The sequence below is a fragment of the Patiria miniata genome, unplaced genomic scaffold (genome assembly GCF_015706575.1).
Source record: "Patiria miniata isolate m_02_andy unplaced genomic scaffold, ASM1570657v1 HiC_scaffold_18, whole genome shotgun sequence".
In the NCBI taxonomy this organism is placed as follows: Eukaryota; Metazoa; Echinodermata; class Asteroidea; order Valvatida; family Asterinidae; genus Patiria; species Patiria miniata.
In genome coordinates this window covers 3,167,477-3,189,556 of record NW_024037056.1, presented here as the reverse complement: position 1 = coordinate 3,189,556, position 22,080 = coordinate 3,167,477, and the positions used below count along the sequence as shown (strand labels likewise).

The window sequence follows — 22,080 nt, the reverse complement described above, 5'->3', positions numbered from 1 at the left end:
ATAAAAAAGTACCAAATTACTTCTCTTGATTTTCTTTGTGAAATAAATTACAAAGGACACCTCACATGGTTCACTTTTATTCAATCTAACTAATCTTTCCATTTTTTTTTTACAATTTCATTCCTCTGGAATTCTCCACACTAAACCAAATGGGTCATTCTGGTGTAGATAACGACAGGTATAACGGCCACTTCATACTCTGGGTCGAAATTTGTGACATAAGGCGAAATTTTTGCGAAAGTTCACCGCATTGCAACTCCAGCATATTTTACTACGAGTGTTCTGTGACGTCGAATTCACGTCGCAAATGCGTGAAGTATCAACCGGCCTTCAATGTACTTATATGGAGCAGGTTCCAGGATTTTGGGGTTAAGCAACCAAGCACCTGTAGAAGGAGGCCAGTGTTGGAAGTCCACCTTGACCTGAGGACGGGCAACGCCCACGGTGATTCTGAAATCTTATTTCTGACGCCGTGACTGTTACGCCTCTCTTGTAGTCTCGTTTGGATACTTCTCCAGGATGTTCACACATCACGCAGAATGCAGCGAATGTCCAACAAAGGTCATTAGGCCAAAAAACGTATCAGCCATGATTCTGAGGTTGTGTTCAGACTAGATTTACCTTGGAGCCTTGCGATCCATCGTCACCAGGCTCTCCAGGAAACCCCTGGGAGCCCGGCAGGCCTTGCGGTCCGGGATCGCCAGGAGTGCCCCGGAATCCTTTCTCTCCGCTTTCTCCGGGCATGCCGATGCCGGGAGGACCCTGGTCTCCCATCTCACCCTTTTGGCCGTCGAACCCGCGGTTCCCCTTTGTGCCCCTGGCTCCAGGACCACCTGTATTCAAAAAACAAAGAAAACAAATGAAGTGGTGTCAACTTTTTATGCTCAGGGGGCGCACTGAATCTTTGAATGAAATTCCATGACTTTTTTCCAGGACAAAATTAGGGCTTTCCATGACCAATTCCTACATTGTTTTTGGCATCTTAGCAGCCCACAGCTCTGGAGAGCAAGGGACACCACTCCCTTTCAGCCTTCCAGTTTGGCACACGACCATTGAGCACCACAAAAGCATGTGATTACAGAAAAATCCAGAGACTTCGCTTAAGTAGGACACTGTTGTCACAAATGTGCATGTAGGCTCCATAAAAAAATCAATTTTTAAGTCAAACTTTTTTCCCCCATACTTTTCAAAATGTTGTTGGCTGAATAATTCTCCAAGCGCTGGGATCTTTTCCCCAAACCTTTTTCAGACATGAACATGAAGTGTTAAATAAACGTGTTTGCCGATGAAATTTCGATACTTGAAGGCAACAGTTAAAATACGTAGGCCCACAATGATGTTAAATACGTTTACAAATGACTCTCCAGGATATTGAGATGCTGTCATACCTGGGGGGCCTCGTTCACCCAAATCACCGAAGGGTCCCGGCGGACCGGGCGGTCCCCGAGGTCCTACTTGGCCAGGCTCCGATATGAAGATGTTTTCACCTTTGTCACCTGTATGATGCGGAGAAGAAACAAGACGACGAAACCATGGAATGAAGACACTGGGGACACTTATGGAAAATAGGTATTTACCAGGATTTGACCTTCACTTTTTTTTTACTAGCCAGCCAGGCTACTGAAACCGGACTCTTAACTAGCCCGGGGTCATTGTCACTAATGCTTTTCTTTTATAGAAACTTGAACAACAACGTCTCTTAAACAACAATGTGCATACATGTAAAATGTGTATCCTGAGGCAATCTTGTCAGTGCTTTTAATAAACAGATCTAATAGTTCAACCCCAAACAGTTAATACAATCAGACACAAATTGATACAGGTTTGCTTTCTGAATTGAATGATTTATTTCTTCCTGTCCTTTCATCGTTACCGTATCCCAATAATTTTTCACTCGCCAGCCGGGCTACTTAAGGAATACTTTGACTATCCCACCGCTGTTGGACTAGCATTTGGCTAGCGGGCTACTGCTAAATGAAATTCAAATTTTTTTGCTCTTCTCCTGTTTGATCTGAGTTTAGTCGGTCTAGGTCTGTATAAGAATGGTTACTAGTATTGATTTCCGGGAAAATGAAACGAAGGATTACTGAAAAGCAACCAGGTCCTCAAGCAAAAGTTGAGGGTAACCCCAGGATGTTCGGTTGGTTTTGTGCGCAAAAATCGGGAGCCAAGGATGGTGTTTGGTATAGCTGAATGTTTGGTATAGCGGTGTTCGGTGTAGCGACATTCCACTGTACCACTGAGCCAAGCCGACTGCCCAAGTTGCTGGATCATTTAATTGTCTGGAGCATAAACGACAGACTGAGAAAAGAAACAGCAAACATTGTGAGGCACGGTTGTACATTTAGACCTTTGCGGATGTTTACTTACCCCTGGGTCCCGTCGGGCCTCTTGGCCCATCCTCTCCCCGACCACCTTGAGGTCCTGGGGGTCCTGGGTTACCGACCACGGACGCACCTCTCTCTCCCCGTATTCCTTGTCTGCCCGGTAACCCGGCTACTCCGGGATCGCCCTGAAATCCAGGTTCCCCCTTCTCACCCTGCCGTGTGGGAATTGTGGAAAATAAAGGGAGAGGGTGGAATGGAGACCAAAAATGGAAAAAAATAATGGAAAAGCAAAAGAAAAGCAAGGAAAAACAAGACCTCAGAATCAGAATTTAGTACCAACTATTATATCCACTCATGGAGGATCTGATCATGCAAGCAACACTACTACATACTTCCTTGCTTTGTACTTGAAACATTTATTAACAACTACCACACTAGCTAGCTGATCCTCGCTTATTTTACAAATGACCACGGATTTTTTGTTAAATTTGCATGTACTATGAGAAAGGGATGTGCATGAATCTACTAAATGGTATTATTTACTAGATTTCTCGTTGTGAGGCTATAAGTTGCCCAAGACAACCATAGCCAAGTCCACCATAGCCAAGTCAACCATAACCAAGTCAACCATAGCAAAGTCAACCATAGCCAAGTCAACCATAGCAAAGTCATCTATAGCCAAGTCAACCATAACCAAGTCAACCATAGCCAAGTCAACCATAACCAAGTCAACCATAACCAAGTCAACCCTATCCAAGTAAACCATAGCCAAGTCCACCATAGCCAAGTCAACCATAGCCAAGTCCACCATAGGCAAGTCAACCATAGCCAAGTAAACCATAGACAAGTCAACCATAGGCATAACCATAGCCACAGCCAAGTGGCACTGCCCCTTACCTTGAGCATAGCGGATATATTGCTTGGTGCGGAACAAGGCGGTCCCGGTAAGCCATTCGCTCCCTTTTCACCAAACCTGCCTGAGTAACCACGGTCTCCCTTGTCACCCTTATCTCCTCGGGGTCCTGGGACGATGGGCCCTGGCTCGCCAGTGTCACCCTTCTCACCGAAGGGTCCAGGGGGACCGATGGGACCCTAGGGAGGGGCAGAAGACAGATACAATCACAAATATCTTTATTCATAATGCACTTCAAACAAATATTAAAGATTGCTTCGCTGATTATCGCAAGTATTCGTCTTAAAAAACCAGAGGAGGAGATATTTCAACATTTGCCCAATGCTATCCATTCTAAATACTGCAGTAAATCACACACGGGACGCAAAACTTTTCAGAATTTATTGAATGCAGGGGGACAATTGCAGTAAAAGTTTCTTGCTCAGAAACACATGGGAATCAGGTTGGCACTAGCCGTTCTTTCCTCGCCTTCCATGGCTTTGACCCGGGTTTGAATCCCGCCTGGGCCAATGTGTGGATTGTTTTTTGCGTCCCTGTTTGATTCCGTGGGTTTTCCCTACAATACTCTTCTGGGGTTTTCCTCCCACCTCTAAAACCGAAGATTCTTGTCAATGACTTCTATCTATGGATTTCTTCAGGCTTGTGAGGTGCCTAGGGCGCTATTGAGGAATCCTTGGTTTCATTACCAGAAATAATTACTTATAATAATAATTGTTATAATAATAACAATCTTAATCCTCTCACACCTCTTGAAACTATACACAAGTGTCTTGCCTGCCACTATTTTTCTTTGGTCAACAGAGTGCGCTATGGTGAGAGATGCTTACATTTAGTCCTGGTTCTCCGTCCACACCAGGGTCGCCCCTTTGTCCCTGTTGTCCAGGAGTTCCTTGGGGTCCGTCGAAGCCTTGAGGTCCAGGCCGACCCGGGGCACCGTTGGGACCAGGATCACCCTTCATTCCTCTGGGGCCGGCCGGGCACTGTCCGCAGGGTTCCCCTGCCTCACCTGTTGTACGTCAATTAATTACATTACAACTGTAACACAGGGTTTCACCTGTTGTACGTCAATTAATTACATTACAACTGTAACACAGGGTTTCACCCGTTGTCCATCAATTAATTACATTAAAACTGTAACACAGGGTTTCACCTGTTGTCCGTCCATTAATTACATTACAACTGTAACACAGGGTTTCACCTGTTGTCCATCAATTAATTACATTACAACTGTAATACAGGGTTTCACCTGTTGTCCATCAATTAATTACATTACAACTGTAATACAGGGTTTATGGATTCCGATATAGTTCACATCTGGTTAAAGGGGCTCTAACCACTTTATTTGGCTATGTTTGAATGGGGAACTTGTGGAAATATGAACAATTTTTACCAACATATTCATCATTTCTCAGTTTCTAGAGACACATGTGGTTTGTGGTTCTTAGTGGAGGACTACTCACCAGTTCGTCCTTGGAAGCCCCTAGGTCCTGGATTCCCCGTCTGCCCGGGCTCTCCTTCTGGGCCTGAAGGTCCCAGGGGACCCCGGGGACCGACTTTACCCTCGCTGCTGCCTGGGATACCGGGTTGTCCTGCCGGATGAACAAGATAAATGAAGCGATACAAATCCTGAATTGTAATGGTATGTCTATTCACAGGGATCTCAATGCCATAGCACACCAATAAAGTGACATGCACAGGTCGTTGTTGCAGTAAACACATGATATTGTTACATGGTGGCAGCGGTGGGATTCGAACCCATGCCATACCATTACAGAATCAGTGCTATCCAGTGGTATCAATGTGAGCTTCGCACAATACAGAAAACAGATTCCCACAGAAATCTTGATTTGAAATCCCGTGACATTTCCAGGACAAACTGACCAGGACTGTCGTTGACCAATTCCTAGGCTGTTTTTGGCATCTGAGGAGCCTCTTGCTCTGGAGGCAATTAGGGACACCGATCCCTTTCAGCCTTCCAGTTTGGCACAAGACCACTGATCGCCACAAATGCATCACAATGGCGCTTTGAACAACAAAAATGCCTACAGCACAATTTGCTTAAAAGAGGAATACAAACTAGACGACTGCCTCAGCCAAATGTTACGCATCATAACACGTATGGGTTGTGTAACATTCGTTGACTTTCCACAAACTTCAAATGGGAAAGGCTGTGAACGCTGTTGTACCGACCTTGCGGTCCAGTATCACCAGGGGGTCCCGGCGGTCCGAGGTTTCCCTGACGTCCGGGGATTCCGTCCATGCCCGGTGGACCCTGCACGGACAGGCCTGTCATTCCAGGGTCTCCCTTGGCACCTTCCCGTCCGGGGACGCCGGTGGCTCCTACGGGTCCCGATGGTCCGGGAATACCTGTGGAAAGAAAAGAAATGCGGGTCGTTTAATGTGAAGTTGCACTTGGGAACAACAACTGGATATTACTCTGGAGGTCACGTGTGGGAAAAGGAAGAGGAAAAACAAGAGCAAGGTTAAGATAATATTCAATCATCAGAGCACTATTTCAGGTAAATGTGAAGCAGAAAATGCGGTAAAAATTACTACGTGCTAAGCAACCAGAGACAAGTAATGGACTACGTGCACAAGTACGCCATCAACGGTTACAGAGAAAGTTAAAGCAGGAATCACTCAAAGAAACTCAAGGTTTGTGCGTATATTCACTAGAAATTCATTTGAAATTGTTGACATACTTTTAAAAATAATTTATTTATACTTGGTGCTGTTTGTAAACTTGCACGACAAAAAGTGACATGCTCGTTCGGGTGGTACTCGAACCCACAACCTTCAGCTTAGCGGCACAGATGTCTGAACCAATCACCAGCTTGCCAAGATCCGCTGGCCAATAAATTGGTCTTGCCTTGCAAAGGAAACTGTCCATGGCAGGCTGCAGCTGTTGACTGCCTAACACTTGATATGGAAACGTAGGCTTAGTCCAAAATTACTTGGCTTTGGCTAGCAGTGTCATTACCATAGGTCCATGTTTAAGTGCAAGCCGCAGCCCGGTAGTTGCGACGTAGTCTTACCTGGAGGTCCTTGGTCTCCCTTCTCTCCGATTCCCGGTGGACCTTGCTGGCCCTGGGGACCCGAGGCACCTGGGTTGCCCGGCCTGCCTTCAACACCTTGCAAACCTGCATAATTGATTGGAAGCAGGACCAAAACAAAAAAAAACCACATGTCAAGGCCTGTTCACACAGCGCTCAAGCGAACGCCAACACGAATTTGTGACGTCGCATCAAGATTTTTGCGGTGCGAATTCGCAGGAGTTGAACAGGCATTCGTGTTTAGGTATTAACCAGTTAACGCCGGAGGACGGGTAAACGCGATTTGGCAATGTAAGTTCCCAGGAATAGATGACAGGTTAAATTATCAAGCTTTCCCAAAGTCTCTGGCTGTGGACGTGTATACACGTCAGTGGTTCCCTTTGTACACACCGTATTTTGGACTTGAACTTGGCAGCTGTACACGGCCCGTCATCGTAGCAAATATCGCTCCGTGGCCAGGCCTTGAATTGTTGCAAATATTATGTTAAGTTGAGAAGTATCGTACAAGCATTGTACATATGACTCTCAAAGAGTCAGTTTTTGTGATGTTTAGATTTCATTTTAAAAATGTGGCCAATATCTCTTGTTTTTTTTTTGGAAATGGTGTTTTTCGGCCAAAAATAATCCCGGCGGCAAGTGGTTAACTGGCCTTTTTAAAACAGAAAGACACATTCTAATTTCACACTAAGCAGAACATTACTGGATCGAGCCCAGTCTAATGTGGCTTTCGCCAACCTGGTACTCCCGGGTTCATATTCATGAGCACCCCACTGAGATAATGGCTTCTCAATCAATTAACGACCATAAATATGTTCGCACAAACGGCGGCAGTGCATGGTTTGTTCTTGATCATACCATGGAGCCTTTTTTTTTTTATAGCTCCATGATCATACAGTCAGGCTATCCCCAATGTATGTGCATCATTGTCCAGAGCCACCTGCCTCCCATCAGAATTTGAGTAACGAGTGACGAACCAGTTAAGTGCTGGAGAGCTACCTTCATCTAAAGAAGGCAACTTTAGACTGGCCTCGGTCCAGTAATGAATATGCAAACAAAAATGAAAATTAGTTGTCAAGTTGGTGTGACTCTTAATGTCTATTTGGAATGGGTGAAAACACCCATGCAATTGCATGACACTTTTTCTCCATCAAAGGGGGCCTCGTTAGTGTACACTGATCACGTGGCTGGAGTCATCTATACAGCCTTTCTTGTGTGGTCTTCATGTACTTACCTCGACTTCCTTTATCTCCTGGGGGTCCTGGTGGGCCCGGAGGTCCATCACGTCCCTGTGGGCCCATGGGTCCTGGGGCTCCTTCCCCTGTAGAATCGGCAGGAGCTCCCTTCAATTTCAAACACACGATGGTGGTTAAAACCCTGCGCAGCGTTTACAAAAAAACTTTGCAACAACTCGTCAATTGCTGCCCTTTGGGCAGCAGGTACTTTCCCGCACTATGCAAGACCCTATTCATAGCATTACAACAAAAAGCCACGTGCCGGACAGTGTCCAGACAGTTGCCAGACAGTGCGCTGGAAAGATAATTGACTGGCGGCTGTGGTATGCAGTTATGAAGGGAGATGACTGTGTCAAGTTACAGGTCTTTGTTGATGTTTCAATGAGACTTGGCAGGAGGCCTGGTCGAAAGTTTGTTGACACGGCCTGGGTGTAGCCCTGGATGCAAAGTTTAAAAAAAATTGGTTACCTGGGGCCCAAAAGGGCAGCAGGTCACTCTGCGCAAGGTTAATGTTTCGGAACTAATATGCACAAGTCCTTTATGCACTGCACAGGTTGTCCCACAAAAACCTCACAGTTGAAAACCAATTAATATAGGTATACTGCATAAGGGTTTTGGAATATTTTCCAATTACCTCTTAAAGTCAGATAACCAATCCACCATACAAACTTTATTTCATTCAAATCGATGCATTGGAACAAACGTTATGCTTCATCGAACTCAAGGATTGAAAACAGTCTCGGGCCACTTTCCTTGAAAGTGAGAAATAGCAGTTAGAGAAACACACAAAGCATTACCTTAGTTCAAGAGTAATGTGTGACTTATTCTACCAGCTTCGATATGTGAGCTTGATAAACAAATGAGTGGCCCAAGTGGTTTTTCAAGTCCTGTATTGCGATTGCTGTATCTTTCGAACAAAAGATCATAATGAAACCAACTCAAAAGCATTTGGAAGACCAATTTTTCCACTCAGCTACACACAAGAAACGATTTTGAAGACTACCCCCACTTTCCTTAAAACATGCCCGCTTCCACTGTTTTTTAAAGCTTGTGCCATTGTTTTTTTCTTCTTTTCAATCACAATCACTTACCGGTGGTCCCTGTAGTCCCCGACGTCCTGTGTCACCTTTATCTCCTTTTGGACCCTGAAATAAAAACACAAAAAATACATTTCCTGGGGTTTTTTTTTTGGGGGGGGGGGGAAGTGTGGTATAAAATTTCTTTTTTCTAAAAGCTATCTTCAAAATATTACATCTCAGATTAATACACTGTTTAACATTAAATCAACTGAATTAAATACTGGTGAAGAAAATTAAAATAGCGTCGTATGATATTCCCCTTTATTTGCCCGGTGTGTCGTTTATTTCAAAATGTTCATTACTGTTGAAGATAAATCTAAAAGAAATAATGCAAACTCAGGAATCAATGGCGTATTTATTATTTTGGGGCTACAGGATTGTCAAGATTGCTTCGGTCTGAATTTTGTGTCTCCCTACTCATTGACTGCTTGCCTGCCATAGTCTGGCAATAGAGGGTGCTTTTCATACATAACATGTGACGGGTTTTTTTTTTTCACCTGTGGGCCGTTGTAACCTTCAGCCCCAGGTACACCATTGGGTCCTCGATCGCCTTTGTAGCCTGGCTGGCCTGGGGCTCCGTCTTTACCACGTTTGCCCTGTAAGAGAAATTTTAACAAAAAAAATTAAAAACCTGTCAAATACTATTCTCCAAATAAATCCACAAAGATAAATACAATGTAAATGATTCAGATAATATGTAAATGTTGGGTCAGCATGATTATGACAACCGTACGTGGCACAGATTGTGACAATTATGCTATTTGATCAAGATTAATAAGCCCTACTGTCGAGTTTACAATGCACGACGTAACTGCTAACCAAACGCTTGCCTACTGCAATGGTGGCAATCACAGGGAAACCGGATGGTTACGTGGTACTTCATACGATCGGACGATAAATTTGTCAAAAGAGTTCAAACCAATAAGGGAAATGTACTTACAATCCTTCCAGTAGGTCCTGGCTCGCCCTTGGGTCCCTTCATACCATCGTCACCAAGAAGACCCTGCAATCAAAAAGAAAAGAAATCCCAACCAAATTAAAAAAAAACACATCAAATCAATAGACCATTACCATGTCTTATTTTTCAAGAACGCCTCACTATTTTGAAATTCCTCCGAATTAGAAATTGGAAGAATCCTCACTTACCGGATTACCGAGGTAACCTTTTGTTCCCTTCATTCCTTTCTCTCCACGGGGACCCTGTCAAAAAACAAAACAAAAAAAATTAATTAAAAGATGAGTTTTCAACTTGTGCTCCATTTTTCACGCTCTCTGGTGTTTTCCACATGACTGAGCAAACAAGTTGGTCCTGAGAAGAGCCAAGTCAATACACAATGTGGTAAAGAAAGGGTTAAGAACAGTGTGATAAGGACTATTAAATGAGAATCACAAGGGCAAGAGAAGTCAACTCACCGGGTAGCCTCTGTCGCCCTTCTCTCCTGGTAGGATTTCCCCGGTGCCGGGTCCTGTCGAGGGAGTTCCATCTTCGCAGGGTTCCCCTGGAGGACCTTGAGGACCTGTATCACCCTGGAGAAAACAAGGCAACGCTTCATAGACATCTCATGTTCGCACTCTTTTCTTTAGCACCAAGGCAATGCACGTGTACAATTTCTGGGTCACTCTATCAATTTTGGGCCCACTGCTTTTTCCTGTCCCTGTTACATCAGACATCTACCGGTATGATTGCATAATTATAGATGCACGTCGTCCTCTGAGATTGATTACAAATAGCAAATTACCTACCCAATACAAATAGGAAAAAAACGTTTGCAGTTATTCTGAACGATACCTAAATGGCAAATTACAAAGTTCAGAAGTAAAGGGGACAGGAAAAGTGTCACACTTGAGACCCTAAGGAAAGAATGCAAAATTTAACAGAAGGTCGCTTGAGGTTTATGTTGAGGTTTTACGAGGTTGAACAGAGTTTTGTGAGGTACATTATGGTATACATTAGGTATTTATGTCACAATTTCTTGGATGATGATTTGTCATGGAAGATATTTTATCATTTTGCCAAGAGGTTCATTATGAACAATATTCGCTTTCCAGTCTATCACTATTGCAGAAACTTACAAGAAAGGGTTTGATTTAACATTTTTACAGATTTATTTCAAATATATCATTCTTTTTTGTTTTATACAATTTATGAAACTAGCTCTGCACAAATCTTTCTGTACTTACCACATCTCCCTTCTCTCCAAAGAAACCCACACCAGGTGTACCTTGAGGTCCCTGGGGTCCTGGAGGTCCTCGCTCTCCCTACAAACAAATGAGGACATTTATAATTCATTTAGAAAATCTGAGGTCCTGAAGTTCTGAGGTCCCGAGGCCCTCACTCTCCCTACAATCAATACCAAAGTATGAGGACCTTGAAAATTCATTAACGACTCAAAAAGTGAACCTTTAAGGTCCTCACTCTCCCTACAAACAATACCAAAGTATGAGGACATTGAAAGTTCATTAGCGACTCAAAGGGTGGACCTTGAGGTCCTCACTCTCTCTACAAACAACACAGCAGTATGTGGACATTGAGAGTTCTTTAGTGACTCAATGATTGGACTTTGAGGTCCTGAGGTTCTCACTCTTCCTACAAACAACACCAAAGTATGAGGACATTTGAGGTTCATTTAATGACTCAACAGTGAGGTCCTCAGATCCTCACTCTCCCTAAAATCAGCACCAAAGTATGAGGACAATGAAAGTTCATTTACTGACTCGAAGGGTGGACCTTGAGGTCCTCAGATCCAACGGTCCTCACTCTCCCTAAAAATCAAAACCAATCAGGATATTTTTAATTCATGTGCTTACTCAAATGGTGGACCATGGACCATATTAGGTCCTGAGATTCTGAGGTCCTCTCTATTCCTAAAGCAAAACTGAACTGCGATGCATAAATAATCTTCCATGTATTTCAATGGTAGGACCTTGAGGTCCTCAGGTTGTATTGTCCTCACTTTTAATATTAAAACTAAATCAGATTACAAGAAAAGGTCTACTTACTGTCATTCCCTGAGGTCCACGGTCTCCTTTTTGTCCATCGTAACCTGGAACGCCCGAGGAACCCTGCAAAGGCAACAAGAGTTTAAAAAGACCACAAATCAACAATATACAAAAACATTTCAATGATAATGCAATGTCTTGTCTTATGGCCCATGACCAGCTTGAAAGGCTGAGTAAGAAACGTGACAATTGCCAGCTTATAATTATTACGACCTTAAAGTTGTCCAACATATCACAACTCTTTGAGCCTTGAGTAAAAATGATTTAGTCTAAACCTCTCCCTGGAGGTGAAACAGATAATAAAGAGGTGAAAGGAAATGAAACTTGAAAGGGTGAGAACTGTTCACTGCAGGATAATAATTCTCCTGTCCTCTAAAGCAATTACGGCCGGAGGGTTTGAAGGTTAGATCTAATCCTGAGAAATGACTAAGAGAACAAATTTATAACAATTATGTCTTGACACAAGGTTATTAAGCGTTAGGTGAACCTTTAAACGGATTTCATATTAATCGTTGTTAGCCTTGACTTCTCAGAGAACTCAGGAGTGAGTGTTACAGCCAACCAGACTAAAGCAGCTTTTGAATCAAGGAACATGGCAACTGAACGGTAAGGCCTATTAAACAGCTTTTCACAAAGTCAGAACAAAATGGCGAAGTTTAAAGACAGTTGCCAATTTTTTTTTTTACTCAGCTTTTTTTTTTAAAATGTACCTGTCATTGCCATTTGCATTTTTAAAAAAAGTAATTGCCATAAAATAAAGGCAATTACGTTTTCATCGCCAAAGTTTTTTTCTTTAGCCGTGTCCGCACTGGACTTTTTTTTTTGGAAGGTTTTACCGAGACAATGGTAAAATGAAAAATGGTCAAATGTGACCACTGTCCGCACTTGGACTTTCGACACGGGAAATTTTACCCAGATCGCGTGGGAGAAGTAACCGAGCTGTCACAGTGTCAGTATAATGACTCACCGTACACAGAAAACAAATTGCCGTTTCAGCCGCCGATACGCACAGTAATACACAACATAATCGTTTACACGATATTATTTCATCTTGACAAGCTAAATCTTGACGAAAAGGCCTATATTTCTGACGCATTTGTGATGCATGTCGTCGAAGCCATGCCGCTGTACGATGTTCCGTGCGGTAGCAGTGCCATCAGTATTCGTTGGTTCCCATCGCATGCTTACATAATCGAAGCTATAATGTGGGCCAGGAACCAGTGACTACGGCCTACGTACGGTACCGGACCATGATGTTCCGTGCATGACTACAGTTGTGTATCAGGACGAATTTGGATCGTAGAAAATAACATACATCGGTGGAGAAGGAGAGTTTCCGCAAATTAATTCTCAGAACGTGATCTCTCTTCTCTGTGTATGTATTTTGTCCGTTGAAATATATATTTTAACGAGATTTTACCGCTTGGACTTGATGATACACCGTAGCGTGTTTCTACAAAATGTTCGGCCACTGCACGTGCAGGTTCGTGCGGTCTCTGTATGCATAACAGGGCGCTCGGGCCGGATGTACGCTTTCCTGAGCCGCTTTTACCGACTCGCACTGTCCGCACTGGACTTATCGTCTCGGGAAAAGTGACCTGGTCAGTTTTCCTGGGCGCGTGGGAAGTTTTCCTGGGCAGCAGTTGGCCAGTAAAAGTAACCGCTGGACTCAGGAAAAGTAACCGAGAGGAAAACGTCCTAGGCTGTCCGCACTGGACTTAAAATGGGAAAAGTACCCATAGTCTCGGTTAGTTTGACCAAAAAAAGTCCAGTGCGGACAGGGCTTTTGAAAAGGACATGAAGTCATTAAAGGCAATATACAACATTTGCAAACATCAAAAAACAAAACTACCAAATTATTATGAAATACCTTACTGACAGTCTAAAGCACCCTGTAAAATCATGGCACCTGGTGTGCCTTACTGGTGTGCTGATATTTTCAAGAAAGGTGGAATTTTTGTATCAATTTCCAATGATGGTCTGCCAACCATCGTCAGAAAAAACTGGCTTTTTCCAAATACTATCCCCCAACAAAATGCGGACTAACTAAATTTGGTAAAAGCCAGTTAGTCCGCATTTTGTTTGCAATCGGTTACACATCTGTGAAAGGGTACAAGCCAGCTAGACTGGTTCCCTGACCTTACAATTCCCTGCCGTCTATAAATTGATCCATTTCATCTGAAGTGGGGTCAGGGAACCAGACTACAAGAACACAATTTGTTTTTCTTGGTTTTTCCAGCATCTCAGAACACAAAACTTTAAAAAGGTCAGTGTAACATTATTTGCCATAAAATACTAACCCCCAAATTCATCCATTTCTTAAAATTACAGAAAAAGGAAATGTCGTATATACGGTACACTTTAAAGTCATCTTATTAAACCAATAGAAACACTTCCAATAACTTATGGATACCAGACTCTACATCTTTTTTTGCATGTAGTTTGATCTGTTTCATCAGGTTGTTACATAAATCAACTACCAGCGAACCCAAAACTTGTGGTGTATTTTTTCTTCCAGATTTTTTTATGTGCCCCGTGGGCCCGACAGAGGTGCCAAGCATAATCCCTCCTGAGCACCCTTAAATGTCATAATGATTTACGGTGTTTAACTGTTCAGAGGACAAACAAAAACACTCGGGCAGGGATTTTGTTTTCTAGAAAGTGAAACTGAACAGAAGGCCGAGGTTTCAGATTAATGGAGCATGGGGGGGGGGGGAGGAGACGATTTTGGTTTATACGAAGACTACAAAGTTAGGATCTTTCTGGAAGGAGAAAATTTAACCTCAGAAAATTATGATGAAGGAATTGCTTCATTTGAACTCTTGACCTTTGATAACTTTTGCAGGCATATAGGGATTTTATTAACCTCTCAAATCTGAGTCAAAATTTGAATTCATAAGGATTTTGTCACTTTTATAAACCAGAAGAAATATAAATGTGCTCTGTGGAAAGAACAGGTGTGTACCAGATGTTCATTTTGCGCACCTAAACTTTTCTTTAATATTATCTTTGACAATTTTTTTCTGAATGTTTTATTCGTGGAACTGACACTAGTAAATGGCAATTGTAATATCTGACTGGTTGACAGGTTTTTATTGAAGGGATCTATTTTGTTGTATACTGACCGGTGTGCCAGGCTGTCCGGAGGTTCCACGGTCACCCTTGTTCCCAGGTAAATTCACTGCAGGCTCACCTGGTTCACCCTGAAAAAGAGGTGGGGAAAAAGATGAGAATACACATGTACATTTTTATTACGGATGACAAAAGGACGGGTTAAGCACAAAAGACAACTGATTCAAAATTTGCTGGTATATTTATTGCAAAAATAAAACAAATTGTACAAAATATCCGAACAGATTTAAAATTCAACGTGTGGTTTGTATTTTTTTAAAAATGGTATTCTTTTCAGTGGGAAACCTTGCTTATTTTGGCGTGCAATTGACAAAAAAACCCAGACAGTTCAAGAATGTGAACAGAACATATTGTTTCTATGTAACATTTACTCCATATATTTTGCTGGACTGAATTTGTTGCAAACTACATAGCGAACTCCATGACCCGATGTGCTACTTGTAGAAAGGAAGTTAATGAGTCGTCTTAATTAACTAATACACAGGAAACTAGAACAGAATAAATAATATAGAATCCTCAGTCATGCTGCAGTCATCACACCTGTTGGAAATAAACCCCCAGAGTCATAAATATATGACTGGGAGTATATGAAGGATATATCACGCTGGGATTCTCGACAGGTGTTTCTTGCAATACATGTATGTATGTGAGGCCAGATGTCTGGACCGACCGACTCAGACCGTGGCTCAGGCCAGGTCAGGTCATGCCGGGAAGGCAGGTGTCCCAGTGAGAAGGATTATTACATAGCGGACGGGTTAATTCAGGATACAGATTTAAAATGAGAATCTCGGAGTGAAACTGGATTGTAAATGGACAGGCGGATTAGAATGATAGGTCGTTGTGGACTAAAATGTTTTGTCTAATTTGGCCAAAACTTTCTGCCCCTCTTGCCAATAATCCTAATTTGTTCCTTGTGATTTTTTTTTTTTAATTGAAGAAACAGTAGGAGACTATTAAACAATGAACACACTATCTTTGTTTCTGATTTGTGCACAATCCAACTTTTTGGCCACAAAATGTCTAACCATCAGTGTTACCCAAAAATAAAAAAAAACACTCCGGTTCTGGTTCATGTTGAGTCGGTAAAATTCACTCAAGAATATCACACCAACTTTTGACCGTGTGACTCGCATGGAGTGGATGTGGAGATGACCTTAGTAAATTGCCTTGTTCATGAAGGGCTTAGATGTACTATCATTGAATGCAAGTAGTGTTCTAGAGTTGACGACAACGTTGGCATGTCATTTGTACAACTTTCAGCTTCTTTTCTCAAAAATGTATCATGTACATGTAAGTTCAGAACCATTTTTGTCTGTTAAACTCCAAGCACAGCATCTATTTTTTCATTTGTTATAATGTGCCACAACTGGTTGCAATTAACGTTCACTACTTTGACTAGTGATAAAAAAAGAGGTAGTTGCCCCAGACCTGACAATTTCTAGGACATCAAGGCAAGGAAAGTAAACATCCCAATGGGCAGGTCCAATAGCGTGACAACAATCTAGGACCACTGAAAGATAACTGTCAACCCTTCTGTTTACGTCCAGTCCCCAGAGGGACACTTGATGATTGGGTGCGTGACTCCATCAACCATCCCCCCTAACCAACCCCCTCCCACCCCACCAGCACCACCCCCACACAACACCCTGGTCAGTCAGGGTCTGATGAAGGCTGGGGGGAAGCATTACTCATTCAGGTCTTATCTCCCTAGGCAGGAAGTCAAGGATTTACCGCCACTTAGACCCAGAGGAAACAGCGAGAGCTTGGCCTAGACGCTTGAAGGCCTGGGACCGTTGCAGACAATAGGTCATGCCATGCTATGCCGTGCCGTGCTGATGAACTGTACTTTATTTTACGCCACATTATGATCTTATCTTTTTCATTGATAACGTCTAATTTAGTGTGAAGGTTTGTCTTTCTGCGACTCTGTGCAATTTCCTGATATTTCACGGTTAAACAGACAACGCCGACATTGAAAAGTAGATTTTTGCAGCCACCGTCCCAATCAATCTACAAGCCCCTTCGACATTTACAACAGAGAATGAAAATTTGGAACTAGAATTTCAAATGCAATGCCTGTTAGGCATTTGGATGTCAAGGTAAAATTGTGTCCATCACAAAAATTCAGGGGAAAAGATTGCAAAATTGTTTTAAATTTTGTGGGTTTCTTTTGCATTTGAGTCTGCTAGGATCAAAACGTAAGGCCCTCTGACGTTTTTGATCATTCTTTTTTTTCTTCACATTTTGGAATTTGAGGCTAGCTCTTTGTCCATCATCAGAGACCTTTAGCTGGGCTAGATGTCACGGTGTCTGAATCCGCTTCCTTTCCATTTTGACCTAACTTGACTAAACATCTCCGTCTGTCAATAGGACTTCAGACTAAGGATGCTCCGGACGTGAGGTCGGCACTTATTACCAGGGGAGAAGTCGAGTCCATCACAAGTCCAGTGACAAGTACATCACAAGTCCGTTCACAAGTCCGTTCACAAGTCCGTTCACAAGTCCGTTCACAAGAAACAGTTGAGAAACAATAACAAAGGAATGCCTTTGTCAAAGCTCATTTGAATAGCTTGGGAGTTGAATTGGGACTGGAGGACTTGTGATGGACTTGCAGGGACTTGCAAGAACTTGTGATGGACTTGACTACATCCCTGCTTAAAATCAAATAAAAACATCACCATTTCTGATAAGATACTGCAACACAATTTTTTTTGGGGGGGGGGGCAGACCGATGAAAAACATAACTGCCCTTATCACCGTTGCAATCCCTCAGTCTCTTGAGGACGGGCAGAGCATATATGTACTTTCCGAAATGTCGAGATTCCCCTGATTACTTTCAGAACCTAACAAAACTCACAAAAGAGATTTTTCACACAGTGCTCCGGTAGAGTTACTCTTATACTTATAGAAAACTAATTGGTCTGTTTTACCAACATGAAGGTCCTAATATGCACTGCGTAACAATTTGGCTGTAAAATGTATCTGCCATTTACAGCAAATGTTTTTCATGTCGAACAAACTTCTGGGCTCTATAGCTCCTTGAATACGACAGTCTAGGTCAAAATGTCATTCGGGATCAAATCCATGACGTGATGTTACGCATTGTTACGTGAACACCCATTCTGCCCGTAATTGACACGCGGTCCCTGCGCGTTCATGCGCCCTCAATGAGCGTATGATTATCCTGAATGACCCATTGTCCGAATGCGCAGTTGAAATACCGAGCCGGCTTATTGGGCCTATAGGAGCCAATATCATAAAACTACTGAGCACTTAAAATTGCTGAACACGAACAAATATTTAAGCAAATAAATAGAACAGGATACTAGCCGTGCAATTTTTCTTCTTGCTGAGTACCTAAATATGTTCAATATTTGTTTGCTCAGCAGATCAGGGCCCAATTTCATTGAGCTGGTAAGCAACAAAATAACGCTGAGTAAATTTTGGCGCCAAGCAAAATATGAATTGATAACCAGTCCCAAGCAGTGCACATCGCATGTCATTCTTGGCTGGTATCCTCTCTTTGCTAAGCGAATTATTATCGGCGCTTCTACAAATTCCTGAACTTGGCGTCTGATGAAATCGGGCTATGTCTGCTCCTATTGTTACAATGTGGTCGCTTACCTTTGATCCCATCAGACCCGATTGACCCTGGGGTCCGGCTGGTCCCGTGCCTGGCAAGCCTGCACTTCCTGTCTCACCCTGGAAGAAATGAAATCACGGAGAAAACACCGTTAGGTTGATCATCGGAAGGGTGAATATACCTAAGTCAAATTTCCATTGAAATCCTACAGAAGCATGTTGCATCTTCTCGCGAGAGTCACTCGCTGCCGGTAATGCTTCCGATTGTCCCTCGCAGTGGTCTCCCCCAACTCTCTCTTTGAAACCATTGAGGGAGCTATTTTGAGCATGGAGGCCACAACAGGTGAAATGGGCAAAAAGTCAAATTTCCATTGAAAAAAAATTGTAAGAGAGCCAATAAAAGACAACCCACTACTGGCTAAGAGGACAGACAATTGATAGCCATTTAAATCCACTTAAAACCCTGAGTTAAAGTTAGATGCCCTCTGGCAATGTAACAGCCAATTGAATTCAAGAGGGTGTGTGAGTGGTAGGAGTAAGTGCACGCGAATCGGTCCAAAACTTCTGTGGTTGCCTTCATAGGGCTTGTCAATTTCTGCAGCATTGATTTCTACAGCAGTGACTTTCATAAATGTCTCCTCTTCTGGTAATGCCTAAATCATGAATAGCGCCCTCAATCTTAAACTCTGTGAACATTGGCCAAGCTAAATGTTTTCAGTGGTCAATTTTCTCATAAATTTCTTTGTTTCGTGGTTTATTGTCATTTTGCTTGCTTTGTTAGGCACATTACATTTGTCGCAGCACGGTCAATTTTCGTTAAATGCAACTCTGCCATTTTGAAACAAGCGTATTAAAAGTTGGTTGAACGGTTCGAAGGGGGAACCCACCTGAATCTTTGCGAAAAATATTGTTTAAGATACTCAACCTTCCAAATATATTTGACAAATCCTTTCAGTTCCAACAGGTCCTAATCAGGGTCTTTAAATGTATCTTATGGGACAGGCTCTAAGCTGATTGGTATTTCACAGAATCCTGCAGGAATTTGTTGGACGGTGGAAAAACTTGTGTGATCTGAATGGATTTCTTCACAGCTTTGATGTACTCACCTTTGTTCCGTTGCATCCCGGCGTTCCGGCTTCTCCGATGGGCCCTGACGGACCCGGTAATCCTGGCAGACCCGGGCTGCCCGGAAAACCAGGAATGCCTTGACTTCCCTGGCAAATTGACAACGAGAGAAACAATGTTAGAACTTGAGAATAGTAAGAAAAGTTCTGCAAACAAGGTGCCTCTCAACTTCCCAGAACAAAGAGAAATAAAAGAGAAACAATGTTAGAACTTGAGAATAGTAAAAAAAAGTTCTGGAAACCAGGTGCCTCTGAACTTCCCAGAACAAAGAAAACAAGAGAAACAATGTTAGAACTTGAGAATAGTAAAAAAAGTTCTGGAAACAAGGTGCCTCTAACTTCTCAGAACAAAGAAAACAAGAGAAACAATGTTAGAACTTGAGAATAGTAAGAGAGTTCTGGAAAATAGTGTTAGAACTACAGGGTTCCAAGCACTTTATAGTTTATAACAACAATTTTCCCTGAGATTTCCCCCGTTATTTCCTGGAGAAAATTCCACACTTACACATATTTTCACTTTTAATAAAGAGGTTGCTGGGAAGGCGAGGTTGTTGCAGCAACGCAAATACACGTACATTGTAAGATACTGATAATAACTTGCTGACAATGGATGGCCCCCCTTCTCCCCTTATAGCTCTCTGTTTCCAGTCAGTCAATGGACGCAACTTGGCACAAGATGTACGCCAAACTGGTGAAAATCCTTTCCCTTCTGGGTCACTGTCAAACTCTGAGTTTCCCCCGATTTTTGTGTTTTTTCCCCCAAATTCCCTGAATTTTCCCAACTGGAAAAATGGAAACTCACTTTCGAGGTTTTCCCTGATTCCCAGAATGGTTGGAAACCCTGGCTTATGATCATGAGAAAGTTCTGGAATCTAGTATCATTTACAGATAACTGCCTTCATAGAAAAGTCATAACAACTTTTCTTTGTGGAAGTTTTCCCTTTCCTAAGACAACGCTTTTTACACACTGAGAAAAAAATTGTGATTTTCGACTTCATGAATGGAGTAATGAACGACCACTTACTCTGTAGCCCTTAGATCCAACGCTGCCAGATGAACCAGTGTCTCCCTACAAGAAAACAGGCAAGGGGGAAAAAAAGAAGAAGACAAATTACACTCATGAAAGTTTCATCAGTGACAGGGCACTTCAACTTTGTCAAATACCCGAACAGGCCTCTGTTTAGTGTTAGCTTGACCCCACGACCCCAACCCCTTACTCCACCCCAATCTTTTGGGGGTCGGGTCAAACCTCGGTGGCCCGGTAAATTGTTTCGGGTGTTAGATTCCGAGAGGCATAGCTGAGCTGATCTGAAGGGAGTAGTAATCGCACGCAGGAGAATTTTGTCCTCAAGGAGTCCGGGGTGACTCAGTGTTTATTTTGCTGGGGGATCTGGGTTACAGTCCAGGGCATGAACTTGCCAGTAAACTTGCCCACAGGTTCTGGGGGAATTTATGGCAATTTGGGAGGGATATCGTGTCTTTTTTGGGGAGTACTTGAGATGCTACATTTAACACTGTCAACATGACACACCTGTATCTGATTTATGATTAACCAGCAAATTATTTGAAGAAAAGTAGCATCAAGTATTTCACTTATAAATTGTACCGTACATGCAAAGTAATTCTGACTGGTGGGTTTCCCATCACGTCAACCCATATAGTTCTGCAGTTTACCAATCGCAGAAGTGAAGATTGGAAAATGACAAATTCGTTCCCTTGACAACTTCCAATAGACCTTTATCATGCTGCAACTCTTTCAGTCATGTTCCTTGTATCCAATAACAGACCTGAATGATACTATTTTTTTGTGCAAAATGGAACCAGACTATTTTTCCTTCCAGCTTTGCTTTGGTTACGTTGATTTGAATGGGAAAAAAATCAAAATGGCCGCAACATGATAATGGTCTACACTTAGGGGAGCTAATATCAACTATCCACCCTCAAACCATGTTATATTTGTATATTTTCCACTTACTTTGCTTCCTTTGAAGCCCATTGGGCCCTCAGGACCTGGGAATCCTGGCTGGCCCACATGTCCTGGTAGACCAATGTAGCCTCTATCACCCTATCCAATACAGTTCAGAGGAAGAAAAAATCAAAGTTATTCAAATCCAAAATATGGAGGATAGGGCTTGGACTAAATGAGCAATGGAGGGATGAGTCTCGTTCCTGTAATCAGCCCGATGATACAATGATGGGTTTAACGTGTGTTGGTCATGGAACCAGTCCACAGCAAGCAGGACCTCTGGTCACACCTGAATACACTGTTTCAGGGCTACGGCTTCAAACTTTTACGTAGAAATGCTACAGTGAAAATCCATAGCCATAGACAAAAAGACCCGTTTAGCCATGTGGCTGCCCATGAACCTTTCAGAAGTATAGTTTAATTTTCCATGCAGACCAGGTCAAGCCACTGGATGTATTCAAGGTCATTATTTTGGCATGTTTTAAAACCCACATGATACCATCCCCAACCCTCCTTTTGTTTGATCAGTCACAGTCAAAAATTCAGTCCATTTCCCTGCCATGCTTTTTACAAATCATCAAGTTCACGGCCTTCAAATGCTGTAATACCAAAGAATTTCAAACCGTGATTTGGCCCGCCTAGGCAATTTCGGACCGATTTACTGGCCTGCAC

General features: G+C 42.7%; 1 protein-coding gene across 1 annotated transcript in view; it reads right to left on the bottom strand.

Moving 5' to 3' along the window:
• LOC119724229 (collagen alpha-5(IV) chain-like) overlaps positions 1-22,080 on the bottom strand; it is a 42,913-nt gene that overhangs the window by 12,030 nt on the left and 8,803 nt on the right. The window contains exons 3-23 of the mRNA XM_038195185.1: positions 21,418-21,507; positions 20,467-20,511; positions 19,425-19,532; positions 18,361-18,438; positions 14,730-14,807; positions 11,605-11,667; positions 10,786-10,863; positions 10,018-10,131; positions 9,751-9,804; positions 9,545-9,607; positions 9,102-9,200; positions 8,617-8,670; positions 7,525-7,633; positions 6,276-6,380; positions 5,431-5,607; positions 4,701-4,829; positions 4,068-4,246; positions 3,225-3,419; positions 2,371-2,539; positions 1,389-1,496; positions 622-833 (exon numbers count right to left, since the gene is read on the bottom strand). Coding sequence (XP_038051113.1) covers positions 622-833; positions 1,389-1,496; positions 2,371-2,539; positions 3,225-3,419; positions 4,068-4,246; positions 4,701-4,829; positions 5,431-5,607; positions 6,276-6,380; positions 7,525-7,633; positions 8,617-8,670; positions 9,102-9,200; positions 9,545-9,607; positions 9,751-9,804; positions 10,018-10,131; positions 10,786-10,863; positions 11,605-11,667; positions 14,730-14,807; positions 18,361-18,438; positions 19,425-19,532; positions 20,467-20,511; positions 21,418-21,507 — 2,307 coding nt within the window. The remainder of the gene's footprint in view (positions 1-621; positions 834-1,388; positions 1,497-2,370; positions 2,540-3,224; positions 3,420-4,067; positions 4,247-4,700; positions 4,830-5,430; positions 5,608-6,275; positions 6,381-7,524; positions 7,634-8,616; positions 8,671-9,101; positions 9,201-9,544; positions 9,608-9,750; positions 9,805-10,017; positions 10,132-10,785; positions 10,864-11,604; positions 11,668-14,729; positions 14,808-18,360; positions 18,439-19,424; positions 19,533-20,466; positions 20,512-21,417; positions 21,508-22,080) is intronic.